We start from the raw sequence: 16,386 nt of genomic DNA, 5'->3' as shown, positions 1-16,386 counted from the left end.
TGCTCTCAGGAGATCATCTAGGTAGCTCACGATCGCGATCCCACGTTGTCGCAGCAACGCCAATACTGGAGCCAGTACCTTGATAAAGACCCAGGGGGCTGATGCCAGATCAAAGAGAAGAGACACAAATTGGTAATGGCCCTCCCCAACTACAAAACGCAGAAACTTTTGATGCTGAAGGCATATGGGTATGTGCAGGTACGCATCCTGGATGTCTAAGGACGCCAGGAAGTCCCCTTGATGGAGCAAAGTGACTACTGAGCGAACGGATTCCATTCTAAACCTCTGCACTTTCACAAAGTGATCGAGGGCTTTTAAGTCCAAGATTTGACGCAACCCTTCCTCCTTGGGAACCACAAACAGATTTGAGTAGAATCCCCGGAAGCGTTCCGAGTCCGGAACCGGCACACCCCGCGATTAAGCAAATCCCTTAGCACCCCCAACAGGGCCTCCCGGTGAACTGGGGATACGGGTATGCTGGAGGGGAAGAATCCGTTTGGCGGCCAAGAGAGAAACTATCTTGTAGCCTGTGGAAATCAGATCACAGACCCATTGGTTGGATAACCGGGAGGACCACCGGCTGCAAACTCCCGAAAGCGACCTCCCACCCTTGGGTGGGGGCAAACCACGCGGTAGCACTTTTATTCGCAGGCTTGTGATTCCAGGGACATTTTTGACCGTCCGTGGGTGTCCAGTCGGGCTGGGGATGTTTTGTCGAAGCTCCGGGCGGACGAAAAAGCAGTTTGTGAACGGAAAAAAGAGGGCCCTTGCCTACCGCGTGGCTCCTTAGCTTTCCTGGCCTGTGGGAGTAGTGTACTCTTACCACCAGTGGCATTTTTAATAATGTCATCTAGCGAGGCTCCAAAGAGCCGGTCGCCAAGCTGTGATAAGCGCTTTTTTGGATGCCTGGTCAGCAGACCAGCATTTTAGCCAGATTAGACGCCTCAGCACCACAGCTGACACTGAAACCCTGGATAAAAGAGGGAGAGTATCCAGGGCCGCGTCACAGATGTACTTAAGGCCTTGCACAAGTTGGTCTGCTAGTTCTACAGACAGGGGAGACGTTCTGCTCTCCCAATTTGCAGTGCAAAAGTTTGGTCCACTCAGTCAGTGTCTGTGACACCAGTGTGGATGCCAGTACAGGTCACACGGCTGACCCCACAACCGTAAACAAGGAACGAGCCACTGCCTCGGCCTTCCTGTCCGTGGGATCCTTGAATGCAGGAGTTCCCTCAACCGGGATTGTGGTTACTTTATTTAACCTGGATACTGGGAGGTCCACGACCGGAGGAGCCGACCATTTTTTGAGAAGGCTTTCCTCAGAAGGGGCCACGCACTGGCATGTATTTGGGGACCGAAAAGGTCCGTTGCGGGCAACCCCATTCCTTGTAAATGAACTTGTCAAAATAAGTCAGATACGGGAACACCTTAGGTGAACGTGCTGGCTTGCGGGACCCAAAAGGGACCGATGCATCAGCAGAGGAATCCGCTGGCTCCTGAATCTTCAGGGTATCACGCACAGCTGTGATAAGTGCTCCAACAAGAGCCTTGTGCCCGGAATCATCCTCACTGTCCGAATGGTCCTGGTCAGCCACATCTGATAGGTCAGAGCAGGGGTCTCCAGCCGCAGCAGGGCCCGAGTCTGCATCAGAGCTCTCCCCAGAGGGAAGGGGGGGGGGGGGGGGGGAAGGGGCCTCTTACATACATACACCTTTCCTGCCACGTGCCGCCTCTATCTTAGCAACATAGGAGTCAAGGACCGCCGTCAGGGTGACCCGGTTGCTATAGCCTGGATTTCGGGGAAGAAACGCCAGTTTCTGAAGCCATGTTGACCCTAGACTGTCTGCCACCTGCAAGGGGACTCAGGACAGTGAAGGTCCCACCCTCCTGCTGCCACCACGTGGGGGGGTACTTGGTGCTAGACTCACCGACCTGGGGCATTCTGTGAAAGCCACAAGCAGTGCCTGTAGTCCCTAGGAGGTTCCCATTGCAAAGAGGAGAAAACTGTCAGCAGCAGCAGCTATAAACAGCGGTGCAACGTTCTGCAAAGCCATCCAGCGTCCTGTACACACAGTGGACACAGGAAACGGCAAGTGAGAGCACATGTAATGCTGCCACAAGAGAACAGCAGCGAAAAAAGCGCTCAGGCTTCAAGAAAATGGCCACCAATGTAACTAATAGTAAATCCTAAGGAAAATGGCTGCTGAAGCTCACCAGGGGAATATCAGCTTTCCCACATCCAAGATAGCCGCCGGACGGCGCCACGCGGTGACAGGACAAAAAATAAAAACGTGCTGCCTGTTTACAGCCAGAACAACCTCCACAAACACCTTTAGGGACCCCCCAGACCTGGACCAGGACCAACGCCAGCCGCACAGAGCCCCCACAGGTGAGAAAACAGCGAACCCACACCGCCTACAGCCACCCCCCTCAGAGGGGGGAGGAGGGGTGATAGGGACTTGAGAGAAAATAGGGAGGTGAGGTGGCCCCCGAATCAACCCCCCAGGAAATGACCACCTGTTCACCACACCGAGGCAAGGAGAGCTGTACTTACCAATCCTGAAGAGCTGGGAGACATTCCATCACAGACCTACTCCTGCGCAGTTACAGGGTAGCTGCTAGTCCGGTATACTGTGATCCAGACAGCAGTAGCCCGGAGCATTGAAGCTCACCGGCCACCTCTGGAGCTGAGGCATGTCGTGGCCTGCCGAGCCTTAGCTGCGGCCTGCTCACGCTCGATTGCCGGACTGGGGAGACTACAAGGATGTCATTAACCAGCATGTCACCCAGCCGGCAGTTGATGAAAGATCCTGAGATCTTCTATAGCCCCATACACACTATCATATTGTCTGCTGATTTTTTCCATCAGATTTACCAAAACCATATAATATGAGCTCAAACCTTAGGGGTTTCAATGTGTATGCAATCAGGCAGGCCCTTGTACTACATGGTTTTGGTAAACCTGAAAGAAAAAATCAGCAGACAATCTGATAGTGTGTATGGGGCTTATCTTGCGCAAAAAGCAGCAAACCTGCAGCAAAAACATGGACCGAGAGGGTTCCTAGGTCATTCTCCTTACTAGGCAAAATAAAAACTGAAGCTGCTGGGAGCAGTGAGGAGGGTTGATAGCACAGGGTCCGTCCCCAGGGGCGGGATTAAAGTTCTGTGTATTGTGTAACAATTTTGCCTAGTTCTCCTAATGGCAGGCTATACAACCCATTTAGTTACAGAGAGGAGCTGTGTCGGTCAGTAAATATAAGAAAAGGACTCCAATTTTGTTTGGGAGCCACATTGCAAAATTGTCAGTTAAAGCGACGCAGTGCCGAACTGCAAAAAGTGGTCTGGTCTTTAGCCTGCAAAATGGTCCGGGGCTTAAGTGGTTACAGATTTCCAATCGATACGGACTTAGCCCCGTACTGCCACACTGATTTCAAATCAGACAGCTGCAGCACACTGACACTATCAGAGGAGGGAATATTCAGGGGGGGATTCTGTCTGGCACCATGCAACACCCTAAATATAGGTGTAACCTTAAAAAGATGAACATAGACTAATCACCATCAAAGTCAATGGACAATAGAGAAATGCTATTAGCTTTTGGCAAGTGGTTAGCCATAAGGACAAACACTGTTGCTGTATCTCAAGTTCTACCACATTACACTGCTCTGCCATAAGTTTTAATGGTACATCCAAAGCAGCACAATGCACCATCTGTATGGTGCCGTGTTCAAAAACAAAAACAGTTCGAGTTTTTGTCAGCATCAGACATTGCCAGCCAACTTCATATTAAACACTTTACACGACCACAATGCAGAGTAAAAAATATCCAATTGAACATATTTCAAAAATGATTGCATTTAATGCCAATACTTGCTGGCACTACAAAATGCTTACTCTTAACAGAATTGTAAGATGCACTTTAAGGCCTGGTTCACATGTGCGGCAGTAAAAACAGGTTGAGACTTGGTCTTACTGCCCCTCAACCACCCACCAAAGAAACAGCCCCTTGGGGTCCAACATATGCTGCACTTTACTTGAGGCTGTGGCAAAAGGCTGGATGGGGCTGCACCACAATTAAGGGGCTTGCAGTTTCTGTGCAGTATTTAGACAGAAAAATACCCAGTTCAGCTGTTAACCACTTCAGCATTAAGTAGGTGTTTTCTTTTGGTGGTATTTGATCACCGCTGCGGTTTTTATTTTTTTGCGCTATAAACAAAAAAAAAAAAAAAAAAAAAGCAAAAGCGATAATTTTGCGATTTTTTTTTTAAATATATTTTTTGCCATAATATTCCAATTTTTGTAAAAAAAAAAAAAAAACAAAAAAAAAAAAAAACGCTTTGCTTGTTTGTTTATAGAGCAAAAAAATAAAAGCCTACAAAATAGGTCATTGATGTACGGCATTTTAATTTTTTACTAGTAATGTCGGTGATTGTGATTTTTATCAGGACGGCGACATTGCAGTGGACAGATCGGAACACTTGACACTTTTCTGAAACCATTGACATTTATACCGCGTTCAGTGCTATAAATACTATTATTCAGGATTTATATAGCGCCAACAGTTTGCGCAGCGCTTTACAATATGAGGGCAGACAGTACACTTGCAATACAAATCAATACAGGAGGGATCAGAGGGCCCTGCTTGTTAGAGCTTAAATAGCGGATTACTGTACGTCACTGGCAAGGAAGGGGGTAACACTAGTGGGCGATTGAGTTAAATGTCATCCCTCACTGTGTTCCAACTGTGGGGGGATGGGACTGACTGGGGGAGGAGACCGATCGGTGTGCCTATATACTAGGAAAACACTGTATCCTTTCCCCTGACAGAATGTGGATTTGTGTGTTTACACACAGATCCACGTTCCTGCTCTGTCAAGAGTGATCGCAGGTGCCAGGCGGACATCACGACCGCCAGGCACGTGCATCGGCTCCTCAGTGACGCGGCGGGTGCATTCCTCCTATACCCCTTAAAGCGATTTGCACAGGGGAGCCATTCTCCCATCGTCAAGTGGTTAAAGAGAAAAAAAAATAAAAATGAGGATCCACCATGGAGCTCTTTTTAGAGGGGCAATAGACATCCTTGCCGAATGATCTCCTTTTTTGGAAATGCCCACTTTGTAAAAGGATTAAAAAAAGGCACAGAAAAACACACAAGCAAATATTTATGAACAAATTAGATATGTATTAAATGAATATTACAAAATTGTGTCGTAGTTATTATTCCAAAGAAAATACAAAAATGGTCCTTTAATTTACATCATATGTTTCAACAAAGGGAGAAAAAACACATTAACAATACCATTTAACGAAGCCTAATTTTATTACTTCCAATGTTAAATGGTAAAAAATGTCCAGCACAGCTGTTTTATTTAAAAAGAAAGGAGAACTACCTACAATAAGTACTATGTTCCTAGCTCAATAAACAGATGATCCTGATGTCTTTGAATGACATAATAGCCGATCAGTGTACAGTACATCTTATGAAGACCCGTAAAGAACTACTTCTGGAATTTACTGATTACAAAACACACTTCAAAGCTTAAGCTTTTTCTTTCTTCCCCTGCCATCAGGAGCACCATCCATTTTCCGCTTCTGTGCCTGAAAAGAAAAAATAAAATAAAAATTAATTTTGTATAGATATTTAATCTCAGGCTTCTGAGGTAGCCTTAATATCTTCAGCAAACATGGTGATATAAGAAATGCATAAAATTTCTTAAATACTCTATATTAAGACCACCTGTTCCAGAAGTATTTCATGTACTTCATTTTTTCCTAAAGGCAATTGAAACTTTCCCCTGAATGCACTACACCTAATCTTAACGTAAACACTTGCTTAAAGCCCAAGTCCAGGGAAGAAAAAAAAAAAAGTCCCCACCACTCCCATCTCGATTAGACTTCTCACTCCTTAACCTGTGAAGCCATATACACCCATCTAAGTTCCCCATATACTGTAGGTCTTTAGCCACCACCATTTCCTGGTGCTGCAGGCATTTTCAATGGACCACAAAGCCAGGAATGTAATGGAGCAGGCCTCCGCCCTCTTCTGGATCTGGAAAGACCTATATTAAGAGGGGGTCTACATTACAAATGTACTGACATTGACACTGAACAGAGGACCCAAGCATGAACAAAACAAAAAGACTTTGCAGTGTCATGTAACCACTATTTAAAGCAAGTGGATCCAGAAATCAGATGGGGGGGTTGGAATATGTTCTATAGAGGGGCTTGAAATCAAACTAATTTCATCTGTACCTGCAAAGTAGTAAATTGTTACCTTTCCTGCTGCTTAAATGATTCCGAAAATGCTACACAAAGTCTCTTCAGAAACTCTTGGAAGAGTGTTTCTGAAGGGACTTTGGGCAGTGATTTATCACTTGAGTGGTGTGGACAAGCGTTTTCTTTCTTCCTATAAAGTACATCTTAACTAGCAGCGTTAACAGTCACTTTTAGGCTCCATGCACACTGGAGCTCAAACTGCAGTTTATAGGAGTTTGGGCGTTTTTTTAAAAGCCCATAAACTCCACTCTATGTTAGCCTATGTGTCCATGCACACATGGACATTTAGCTTTAAAGAGCAGTGGAGTTTATGGGCTTTTTTCTGAATGCCAGAAATTTGCGTTCAAAGTGCTGGTTTTCACCGCCAAAAAAACGAAAAATGCAGATAAACACGCATAAACGCTCATAAACACATGTTAGTGTTCGGCGTTCTATTTTTTTTCAATGCAATGTGGGAGTTTGGAATGCACTGTGGGATTTTTGGCGTGTCCTCTGTGTATTTTTTTATTAAAAACGCCCATAAATGCTAGTACAGAACGCTGTTAAACCAGCGTTTTCTGCCAGCAATCTGGCGTCCAGAAAAAGCTTTTTTGAGCTTCAGTGTGCATGGAGCCTGAGAGCAACACATGAAATCTAACCTGCTGCTTCAAGGAGGACATGAAATGTAAAAAAAAAAAAAAAAAAAGTGTGTGCTATATTTCATGCACACTCAAGTTTGTGCATGAAACTTTTAGTGCCCGAAAATTGGTGGCTCGGGCACAGATACAGGCTATACCTCCTACTCTTGCAGCAGATAATCTATACAACAGAGGCTGCCCAGGCCAATCTGGCAGACTACAGTCTGTTGATTTGTACTTTGTAGTGGTAATCTAGACTTTTTACGCCCTCCGTGGTTTAAACCAACATTTGGGTCTCTTCCAAAATGTCTTTGGATATAAATCCTTTATTATACTTAGACTAACTGATGTTACTTCTTTAATAGTATCTATTGCTTACAATGGCTCTGCCTCTCACCTGAGGGGTCTACTTGTATGTCAGTCAATATTTGCCTCTATTTTTCATGCTGTGTAACATTGTCATCAGTGTTGCTATATGAGAAACTAAACATCCTAGTTTTGTTTCTTGCTATTGGGTTTTAGGTCATTGTATAGTATGTTGCTATATCATCTTGTACGAAACTCAAAGCTTGGTTATGTTTTGTTTGTTTTTTACAAGTCCAGGTTTGTTCTAATCCTAGATGGTCTTTAAAAAAGTTTCTTCAGTACAGTACAAGCACTTAGAATCACTTACTGTTTAGATGTCATTAACATGCTAAGTTTTATTTTATTTAGGCAGCATCGATTTTGGCTTCAAACTTATAACCTATCTGAAAGCCATCAAAGATTCCAAAAACTATTACTGTCAAACAGCCAAGTTTTAAAACACTTGTACTACCTAAAATACAAGCTATTCAGAAAGCTGTAACAAGAAATCATCATCTGTATTAGAAGACATATGAGAACACATGGATTTTCTTTATTAGTAATTTCGTTTAATGAATGTCTTACCGAAGAAGGCTTTGGTCCACGTCTCTTTTTCTCTGCTTTCTCCTTCTCTTCCAACTCCAAGTTCTCCCGTTCAATCAATGTGATTAAAGTATTACATCTTCTTTGTAGTTCCTTAGGTGAAAAATTAACCACCTGGTTATAGATTAAGTGCAACATGTGTGCCAAAAATCATGCTTACAATCACAACTGTTAAGGAAAATATTTATCAAACCAGCTAAGTTTTCCTCAACTAATTGAATAAGCTCTGCACTGGTCTCATCCCTACAGAAATGATCATGCCAAAAAAATAAAAACCCCCAGGAACTCAAATGTGAAATTCCCTTGTAATATATGTAGCAGACCAAAGTAAATTTGTGTAAAGCTAAGGTCATATTGCATCTTATTACTATGTTTAAACTGTATGAAAGTATTGGGTTCATACCAATACTATCCTAATACTGCATAGCTGGTAAACCTAAAAAAAAAAAAATTTATTCTGTCACCATTTTGCATTCGTCATTAGCCTTTGGACTATATGGACTATAAAATCAAGCTGGTAGAGTTTTCTTATTTATTTTCCTAATAGAGCAAAACATCTCATGAAAAACTTTTCATCCCGTCTTTAAATGCATGCTGCAAATATTTCACTAAAAATCTTTACTGTGACACGTTGCTTACCATTGCAGTTCTTGATTTCAGAAACCAGTCGAATCTGAACTGTGGAGAGTTACGGATACACTGCCTCAGTTCATCGTACACATTTTCCTTATCAAAACCAAGTTTGTGTAGCATGCATATTAAAAACCGGTCTTCCTCTTCTGTGTAGTTCTTGCCTTTATTTGTGCCATATGATATCCTTAGCTGATGAAAGGGTGCTTTGTAGCGACCAATCTATATATTTTAAGAAAATAATTTGGAGTGTTGAGGTATTCGTAAATCTGAACAGCATTAGTGCAAGAGTAAAAAATAAATAAATAAGATATTCCTTCACATTAAATTACCTTTGTATCCAGAGCTTTCTTGATGCTTATCCTCCTCTGTATGCGGGCTTCTCCTCTTTCTATTTGAGCCATTATTTTTTCAATATCTTGGAGCTCATTACATCTTTCCCAAAAGACAGCTAAATAAAAAAAAGAATTGATTTTATTGATGATGCACACATACAAAAATTATAAATCACCAAATAACCTAAATAGCATAACATTAAACCACCACTTTCCTTTTAAGAGAATGCAGTACCAAATGTAATTGACACATAGCCACGTATTTTAAGACTAAAACGCTACTTTTTTTAACCAGTTCCTGTCTGGCCTAGAGACAAACGGCCAGGCAGGACATTAGTCATTCCAGGTGGGCATCATTTGACATCCTCCCAGAACTCCCCACAGGCCACGCTGCAGCATGTTTCAGATACCGCATATGACTGATCAGTGTACTGGCCGCTGCCAGTACCATGTGATCAATCACAGCAGATCATAAGACTATTGTACACAATGGCTTTGATTCTGGCCATTCATTAGGGACAATTGTGTGGATCTCTGATTGGCCACAGCTGCCTGACCAATCACAGTTGCTTACAAACAGTGAAATTCTGGTATAAGCAATTGTGTATAAAACAAAAAACAAAAACAACTCATCACTTCTGCATAGTACAGGGTTAATATGACAACACTGTATAGCTCTTGTTCACAGTGTGAAAAAAAGACCTATAAAAAAGAAACAGGTTTTTATTAAATTGAAAAAAAAAATTTTTCTTTTTCACAAACTGTCACCAGAAAGGATCCCTGATCACCACACCAGTCACATGATGTACTGCACTGGTGACCGTATGTAAAATAAAAACTGGAATTTCCCCAAAATCTCACCATGCCTCTTACTAAATGCCTTAAAGCGGATCTGCACACAATTTTAAAGGTTAAGCTCACTGGTTTCTAAATATAGCAGAGGGCTCAATGGACTTTGTTTTGTTCCTACCTTAAGATGTGGCTTGCCTGTGTTGTGTTCCTGCAGCTGTAGGTGGGGATTTTGAGGGTAGTCGCATAATTTCCTGTCCTCACCGCACTGTCTCCTGGGAACTCATGTCATTCATCCCAGGAGTCAGTGCAGAGAGCAGCTCCCTGTTCTGAGACCGCTTCACAATGGGGGCGGGAACTTCCTAAGACGCCACCCGTTGTGATGGCAAAGATGTTTACACCATTTGGCGCACTGAGCAACTGAGCATGCACGGGAACCAGCAAGGAACGCTGGTACATCTACTGTACTGGAATAAGGAAGAGATTGCTTGTGGGCTTCAAATGGCCACAAGCAAGATGAAAACTGCTGTATATTCTTGTAACTTATGATTCTCAAGAAAAAATGGACATGGATAGCAGAAAACACTAAAAGTGAGTGACATTAGAAAGATTGGAATTTTAATAAAAAATCTTGTGTGCAGATCCGCTTTAAAAATGGTCTACTCTCCAAAAAGGGGTAATTTGGAGGATATTTGTACTGTCCTGACATTTTTAGGCCTCAAGAAATAGATAGGCCATCAGCACATCAGGATTGAGGAAATGTAGCAGAATGCAGTTTGGATTAAAATCTATGAAGAAATTTTATTTGCAAAATTTTAACCACTTGACCACTGGGCACTTAAACACCCTTAATAACCAGACCAATTTTCAGCTTTCGGTGCTCTCGCATTTTGAATGACAATTACTCAGTCATGCAACACTGGACCTATATGAAATTTTTGTCCTTTTTTTCACACAAATAGAGCTTTCTTTTGGTGGTATTTAATCACCGCTGGGTTTTTTTTTTTGTGCTATAAAAGAAAAAATACCGAAAATTCTGTAAAAAAACGAATTTTTCTTTGTTTCTGTTAGAAAATTTAGCAGATTAGAAATTTTTTCTTCATAAATTTTGGCCAAAATTTATACTACTACATATCTTTGGTAAAAATAAGTACAAATTGGTGGATATTATTTGGTCTTTGTGAAAGTTATAGAGTCCACAAGCTATGGTGCCAATATCTGAAAATTGATCACACCTGAAGGACTGACGGCCTATTTCAATTCTTGAGACCCTAACATGCCAGAAAAGTACAAATACCCCCCAAATGACCCCTTTTTGGAAAGAAGACATTCCAAGGTATTTAGTAAGAGGCATGATGAGTTTTTTGAAGTTGTCATTTTTTCCCACAATTCTTTGCAAAAATCAAGATTCTTTTTACTTTTTTTTTTTTTTTTCACAAAATTGTCATATTATCAGGTTATTTCTCACACACAGCATATGCATACCACAAATTACACCCCAAAACACATTCTGCTATTACTCCCGAGTATGGTGATACCACATGTGTGAGACTTTTACACAGCGTGGCCACATACAGAGGCCCAACATGCAGGGAGCGCCATCAGGCGTTCTGGAGCACCCAGGACAATTCTGACATTTCTCTCCTACATGTAAAAATCATCATTTATTTGCTAGAAAATTACATAGAACTCCAAAACATTATATATGTTTTTTTAGCAAACACCCTGGAGAATACAATGGTGGTCTTTGCAACTTTTTATCTCGCACGGTATTTGCGCAGTAATTTTTCGAATGCTTTTTTTTGGAAAAAAAACTGTTTTGTGCTTAAAAAAAAAAAAAACACAGTAAAGTTAGCCCAATTTTTGCATAATGTGAAAGATGAAGTTACGCTGAGTAAATAGATACCTAATATGTCACTCTTCAAAATTGCACACGCTCGTGGAATGGCGGCAAACGTCGCTACTTAAAAATCCCCATAGGCGACGATTTACATTTTTTTTACTGGTTATATGTTTTGAGTTACAGAGGAGGTCTAGGGCTAGAATTATTTCTCTCGCTCTAACGTTCGCAGCGATACCTCACATGTGTGGTTTGAACACCGTTTTCATATGTGGGCGGGACTTACGCATGCGTTCGCTTCTGCATGCGAGCACATGGGGACAGGGGCGCTTTAAAAAAAACATTTTTTTTTTATTGTTCATTTTACTTTATTTATTTTAGTTTGACATTTTTTTCCCCAAAAATAATTTTTTTGATCACTTTTATTCCTATTACAAGGAATGTAAACATCCCTTGTAATAGGAATATGGCATGACAGGTCCTCTTTACAGTGAGATGTGGGGTCAATAAGACCCACATCTCACCTCTAAGCTGGGAAGCCTGAAAAAAAAAAAAAAGATTCTGGCTTTGATCGTATTAGCGATTCGGTAGAAGCACCGGAGGGCGGAGGGCGGCGGGAGATGTCTATGGCTGGGTATTGCAGGGTATCACCGACTATGGCTGGGTATCTCAGAGCATGGTGTTGCAGAGTACTGCGTTGCAGAGCATTGCAGGGTATTGGCGGGTGTTGCAAAGCATTGCAGAGTGTTGCAGGGTATTGGCGGGTGTTGCAGAGCATTGCAGAGTGTTGCAGGGTATCGGCGGGGGTTGCAGAGCATTGCAGAGTGTTGCAGGGTATCGGCGGGGGTTGCAGAGCATTGCAGAGTGTTGCAGGGTATCGGCGGGGGTTGCAGAGCATTGCAGAGTGTTGCAGGGTATCGGCGGGGGTTGCAGAGCATTGCAGAGTGTTGCAGGGTATCGGCGGGGGTTGCAGAGCATTGCAGAGTGTTGCAGGGTATCGGCGGGTGTTGCAGAGCGTTGCGGAGTGTTGCAGGGCATTGCGGAGTGTTGCAGGGCATTGCGGAGTGTTGCAGGGCATTGCGGAGTGTTGCAGGGCATTGCGGAGTGTTGCAGGGCATTGCGGAGTGTTGCAGGGCATTGCGGAGTGTTGCAGGGCATTGCGGAGTGTTGCAGGGCATTGCGGAGTGTTGCAGGGCATTGCGGAGTGTTGCAGGGCATTGCGGAGTGTTGCAGGGCATTGCGGAGTGTTGCAGGGCATTGCGGAGTGTTGCAGGGCATTGCGGAGTGTTGCAGGGCATTGCGGAGTGTTGCAGGGCATTGCGGAGTGTTGCAGGGCATTGCGGAGTGTTGCAGGGCATTGCGGAGTGTTGCAGGGCATTGCGGAGTGTTGCAGGGCATTGCGGAGTGTTGCAGGGCATTGCGGAGTGTTGCAGGGCATTGCGGAGTGTTGCAGGGCATTGGGGAGTGTTGCAGGGCATTGCGGAGTGTTGCAGGGCATTGCGGAGTGTTGCAGGGCATTGCGGAGTGTTGCAGGGCATTGCGGAGTGTTGCAGGGCATTGCGGAGTGTTGCAGGGCATTGCAGAGTGTTGCAGGGCATTGCAGAGTGTTGCAGGGCAATGCAGAGTGTTGCAGGGCATTGCAGAGTATTTGCAGGGAATTGCAGAGTATTTGCAGGGAATTGCAGAGTATTTGCAGGGAATTGCAGAGTATTTGCAGGGAATTGCAGAGTATTTGCAGGGAATTGCAGAGTAATGCAGAGTATTTGCAGGGAATTGCAGAGTAATGCAGAGTATTTGCAGGGAATTGCAGAGTAATGCAGAGTATTTGCAGGGAATTGCAGAGTAATGCAGAGTATTTGCAGGGAATTGCAGAGTAATGCAGAGTATTTGCAGGGATTTGAGGGGTTAATTTTCGGTGAGCAGCGATGTGGGCACTGCAGATGCAGCCCACATCGCTGCTGACACCGATCTCTTCCCCCTCCGCTGTACCGATCGGTACAGAGAGGGGGAGGGAGGAACCGGCGTCATAACATGACGCCGGCTTGTTTACAAGTGATCACTCCGTCATTTGACGGAGCGATCACGTGGTAAACGGCCGCGATGAGCGGCCGTTTACCGTGATTCGTGATGCGCCGGGTCCACTGGACCCAGCGGTCACGGATGCTCTCGTGTGCGCGCCCCAGGGGGCGCGCGAGAGCAGAATTCTAGGAGGCCGTTAATTAACGGCCTCTTAGAGTTAAACAACCGCCCTGATGCCGTTAATCGGCAATGGGCGGTTGTTAAGTGGTTAAACACAAAGAAAGCAAAGTTTCTTTATAATTGTGGGTCTCCATTTTCATTTGGCAAAAAATAAAAACCCAGTGGTGGAGATGCCACAAAAAAATCTCATATGGATACAGTTACATAACCTCACAATTTTCATTCAAAGCACAACAGCTGAAATCTAAAAGTTGACCTGGGCAGGGAGGGGGTGAATGTGCCCATTATTGAAGTAGTAATGTCTACCAGTTTTAAGTTGCATGCACTTTTGAGGCTTTGTTTCTGATCATGCAGTCTCTTTAGTTTGATTTCTCGTACAAAAAAAAGGCACACATTAAAAATGAAAAAATTTTTTTTTTTTTGTACGGGAACAGAACAAACATTGGTTTGTCCCTTTAAAAGTTTGTTTGGAAGGTTGGAATCAACTGTCTAAAGCTGTGTACAGTGCATCCAGAAAGTACTCACACACTTCACTTTTTCCACATTTTATATTAGAGCCTTATTCCAATATATATTAATGTATTTTTCTCAAGATTCTACAAATGATACTTCATAACGACAGTGTGAAAGAAGTTGGTTTGAAATCTTTGCAGATTTATAAAATTCCGTGTACATAAACATTCACACAAAAAAAAAAAATTATATATAATATTGAAGGAGAAAATTGCGCTACTAACATAAGCTGCCAGCATCAGCAATAAGACTAATTGCATAAGAGAAGGACAAGGGAGATGCAGCACTAAAAACAGAGTAAACCTCAGATAAATCCCGCGATTGGAGCAGAGATCAGTGTTCACCAGCACACAGCTCAGCTCCAAACAGTTAGTAACACGCCCCTAGGACACACTTAACCCTTACACTGCCACCCCCTGGTTAACCCCTTCACTGCCAGTGTCATTTACACAGGAATCAGTGCATTTGTATAGCATCGATTGCTGTATAAATGACAATGGTCCCAAAAATGTGTCAAAAATCTCCGATGTGTCCGCCATAATGTCGCAGTCACAAATAAAGTATCGCTGCCATTACTAGTAAAAAAAATAATAATAAAAATATCCCCTATTTTGTAAACGCTATAAATTGTGCAAACCAATCACTTATTGCAATTTTTACCAAAAATATGTAGAAGAATACGTATCGGCCTAAACTGAGGAAAAAACATGTGTGTGTGTGTGTGTGTGTGTGTGTGTGTGTGTGTGTGTGTGTGTGTGTGTGTGTGTGTGTGTGTGTGTGTGTATATATATATATATATATATATATATATATATATATATACACACACACACACACATTAGTTTTTTTCAAAATTGTCGCTCTTTATAGCGCAAAAAATAAAAACCGCAGGGTGATCAAATACCACCAAAAGAAAGCTCCATTTGTGGTAAAAAAAAAAAAAAAAAAAAAAAAAAAAGGACGTCAATTTTGTTTGGGAGCCACGTCGCACGACTGCGCAATTGTCAGTTAAAGTGACGCAGTGCCGAAATGCAAAAAGTGGTCTGGTCATTGGCCTGCAAAAAGGTCCAGTTTGAAAGTGGTTAAAGACCAAACATTTTCTGACATTTGTTGCTTACAATTAAAAATCATCATTTTCTTTCTTGCACCAAAAACTATTTTCTTTATTGATTTTTTTTTTAGCAGAGACCCTGAAGAATAAAATGGGGGTTGTTGCAATATTTTGTGTCACACCATATTTGTGCAGCGGTTTTTCAAACGCAATAATAAAAAAAAAAAAATCACTAACAAAAAACTAAGCAGTAAAGTTAGCCTTTTTTATATTTTTGTTTCAATCTATTTTTAATGTTGGATTCATTGGCACTATGTGGAGGCCTCTTTCCCCATGATCCATGCTGTTTCCCAGATGTAAGGAGTGCCAGATGTACCAGGAACATCGCCATTGCCTCATGTCACCCTTGGTTTGATGGATGCAGGTGTATGCACATGGCAGTCTATTCGTGGCAGTTCGGGTCAGAGATGCCCACAAGACCCACAGCCGCTGGCATGCATGTCCACAACTTAGGGTAAGAGTACCCATCTCTTTGTGTTGGAGGTACATCTCCGGGTATTGTGTACGAATCACTCTGCACGATTCAGCCTCATTGTTACATCCTATGAATTTCAATAACCTGGGATCATTTAAGGGATTAAACAAGTAACTATGAACTTTATTATGTTTCAGAGACTTATGTTGCCATTCACTCCTCCAGAATTGAAGGGGTTTTCTTTACAGGTCATTCTATGTGGTGTTCTTGTGGCCATTGTTGGTCTGCATACCTTATCTGTGTTATCGCATCAGTTTGTATGCTTCATGCTATTTTAATCATTATATATTCATTTAACACTGTACATAGCACGTCACTATAGTATTTTAAAGGTTTTCACATCATTGAATCACTTCCAGGATCGCTCATTTGAGATAGAGATAGATATATCTATCTAACTTTATATTCATTATCCCCAGACATTTATCTGGGGTTTACTCAGTTTTCAGCACTGCATCTCCCTTGTCCTTTATACATAAGTATTCACAGCCTTTGCTCCATACTCTGTTAAAGCACCTTTGGCACCAATTACAGCCCCATGTCTTTTTGAGCACGATGCTACAAGCTTGCCACGCCTATTTTTGGGCAGTTTTTCTATTCTTCTCAAGCTATCAGGTTGGATGGGGAGCGTCAGTGCACAGCCATTCTCTGAT

The 16,386-nt window shown here is 42.7% G+C and overlaps 1 protein-coding gene across 1 annotated transcript in view; it reads right to left on the bottom strand.

The window, feature by feature from the left end:
• Window positions 1–5,161: 5,161 nt before the first annotated feature.
• Window positions 5,162–16,386, bottom strand: part of SMARCA5 (SNF2 related chromatin remodeling ATPase 5) — an 86,628-nt gene continuing 75,403 nt past the window's right edge. The window contains exons 21-24 of the mRNA XM_077476969.1: window positions 8,804–8,922; window positions 8,481–8,693; window positions 7,824–7,934; window positions 5,162–5,598 (exon numbers count right to left, since the gene is read on the bottom strand). Of these exons, the coding sequence (XP_077333095.1) occupies window positions 5,533–5,598; window positions 7,824–7,934; window positions 8,481–8,693; window positions 8,804–8,922 (509 nt within the window). The 3' untranslated portion in view covers window positions 5,162–5,532. The remainder of the gene's footprint in view (window positions 5,599–7,823; window positions 7,935–8,480; window positions 8,694–8,803; window positions 8,923–16,386) is intronic.

The sequence above is a fragment of the Lithobates pipiens genome, unplaced genomic scaffold (genome assembly GCF_037356315.1).
Source record: "Lithobates pipiens isolate NorthernLeopardFrog02 unplaced genomic scaffold, aLitPip1_a1.2 Scaffold_13, whole genome shotgun sequence".
Taxonomy (NCBI): Eukaryota; Metazoa; Chordata; class Amphibia; order Anura; family Ranidae; genus Lithobates; species Lithobates pipiens.
Note: the sequence above shows the minus strand (reverse complement) of the source record. Positions and strands in the feature narration are given on the sequence as shown.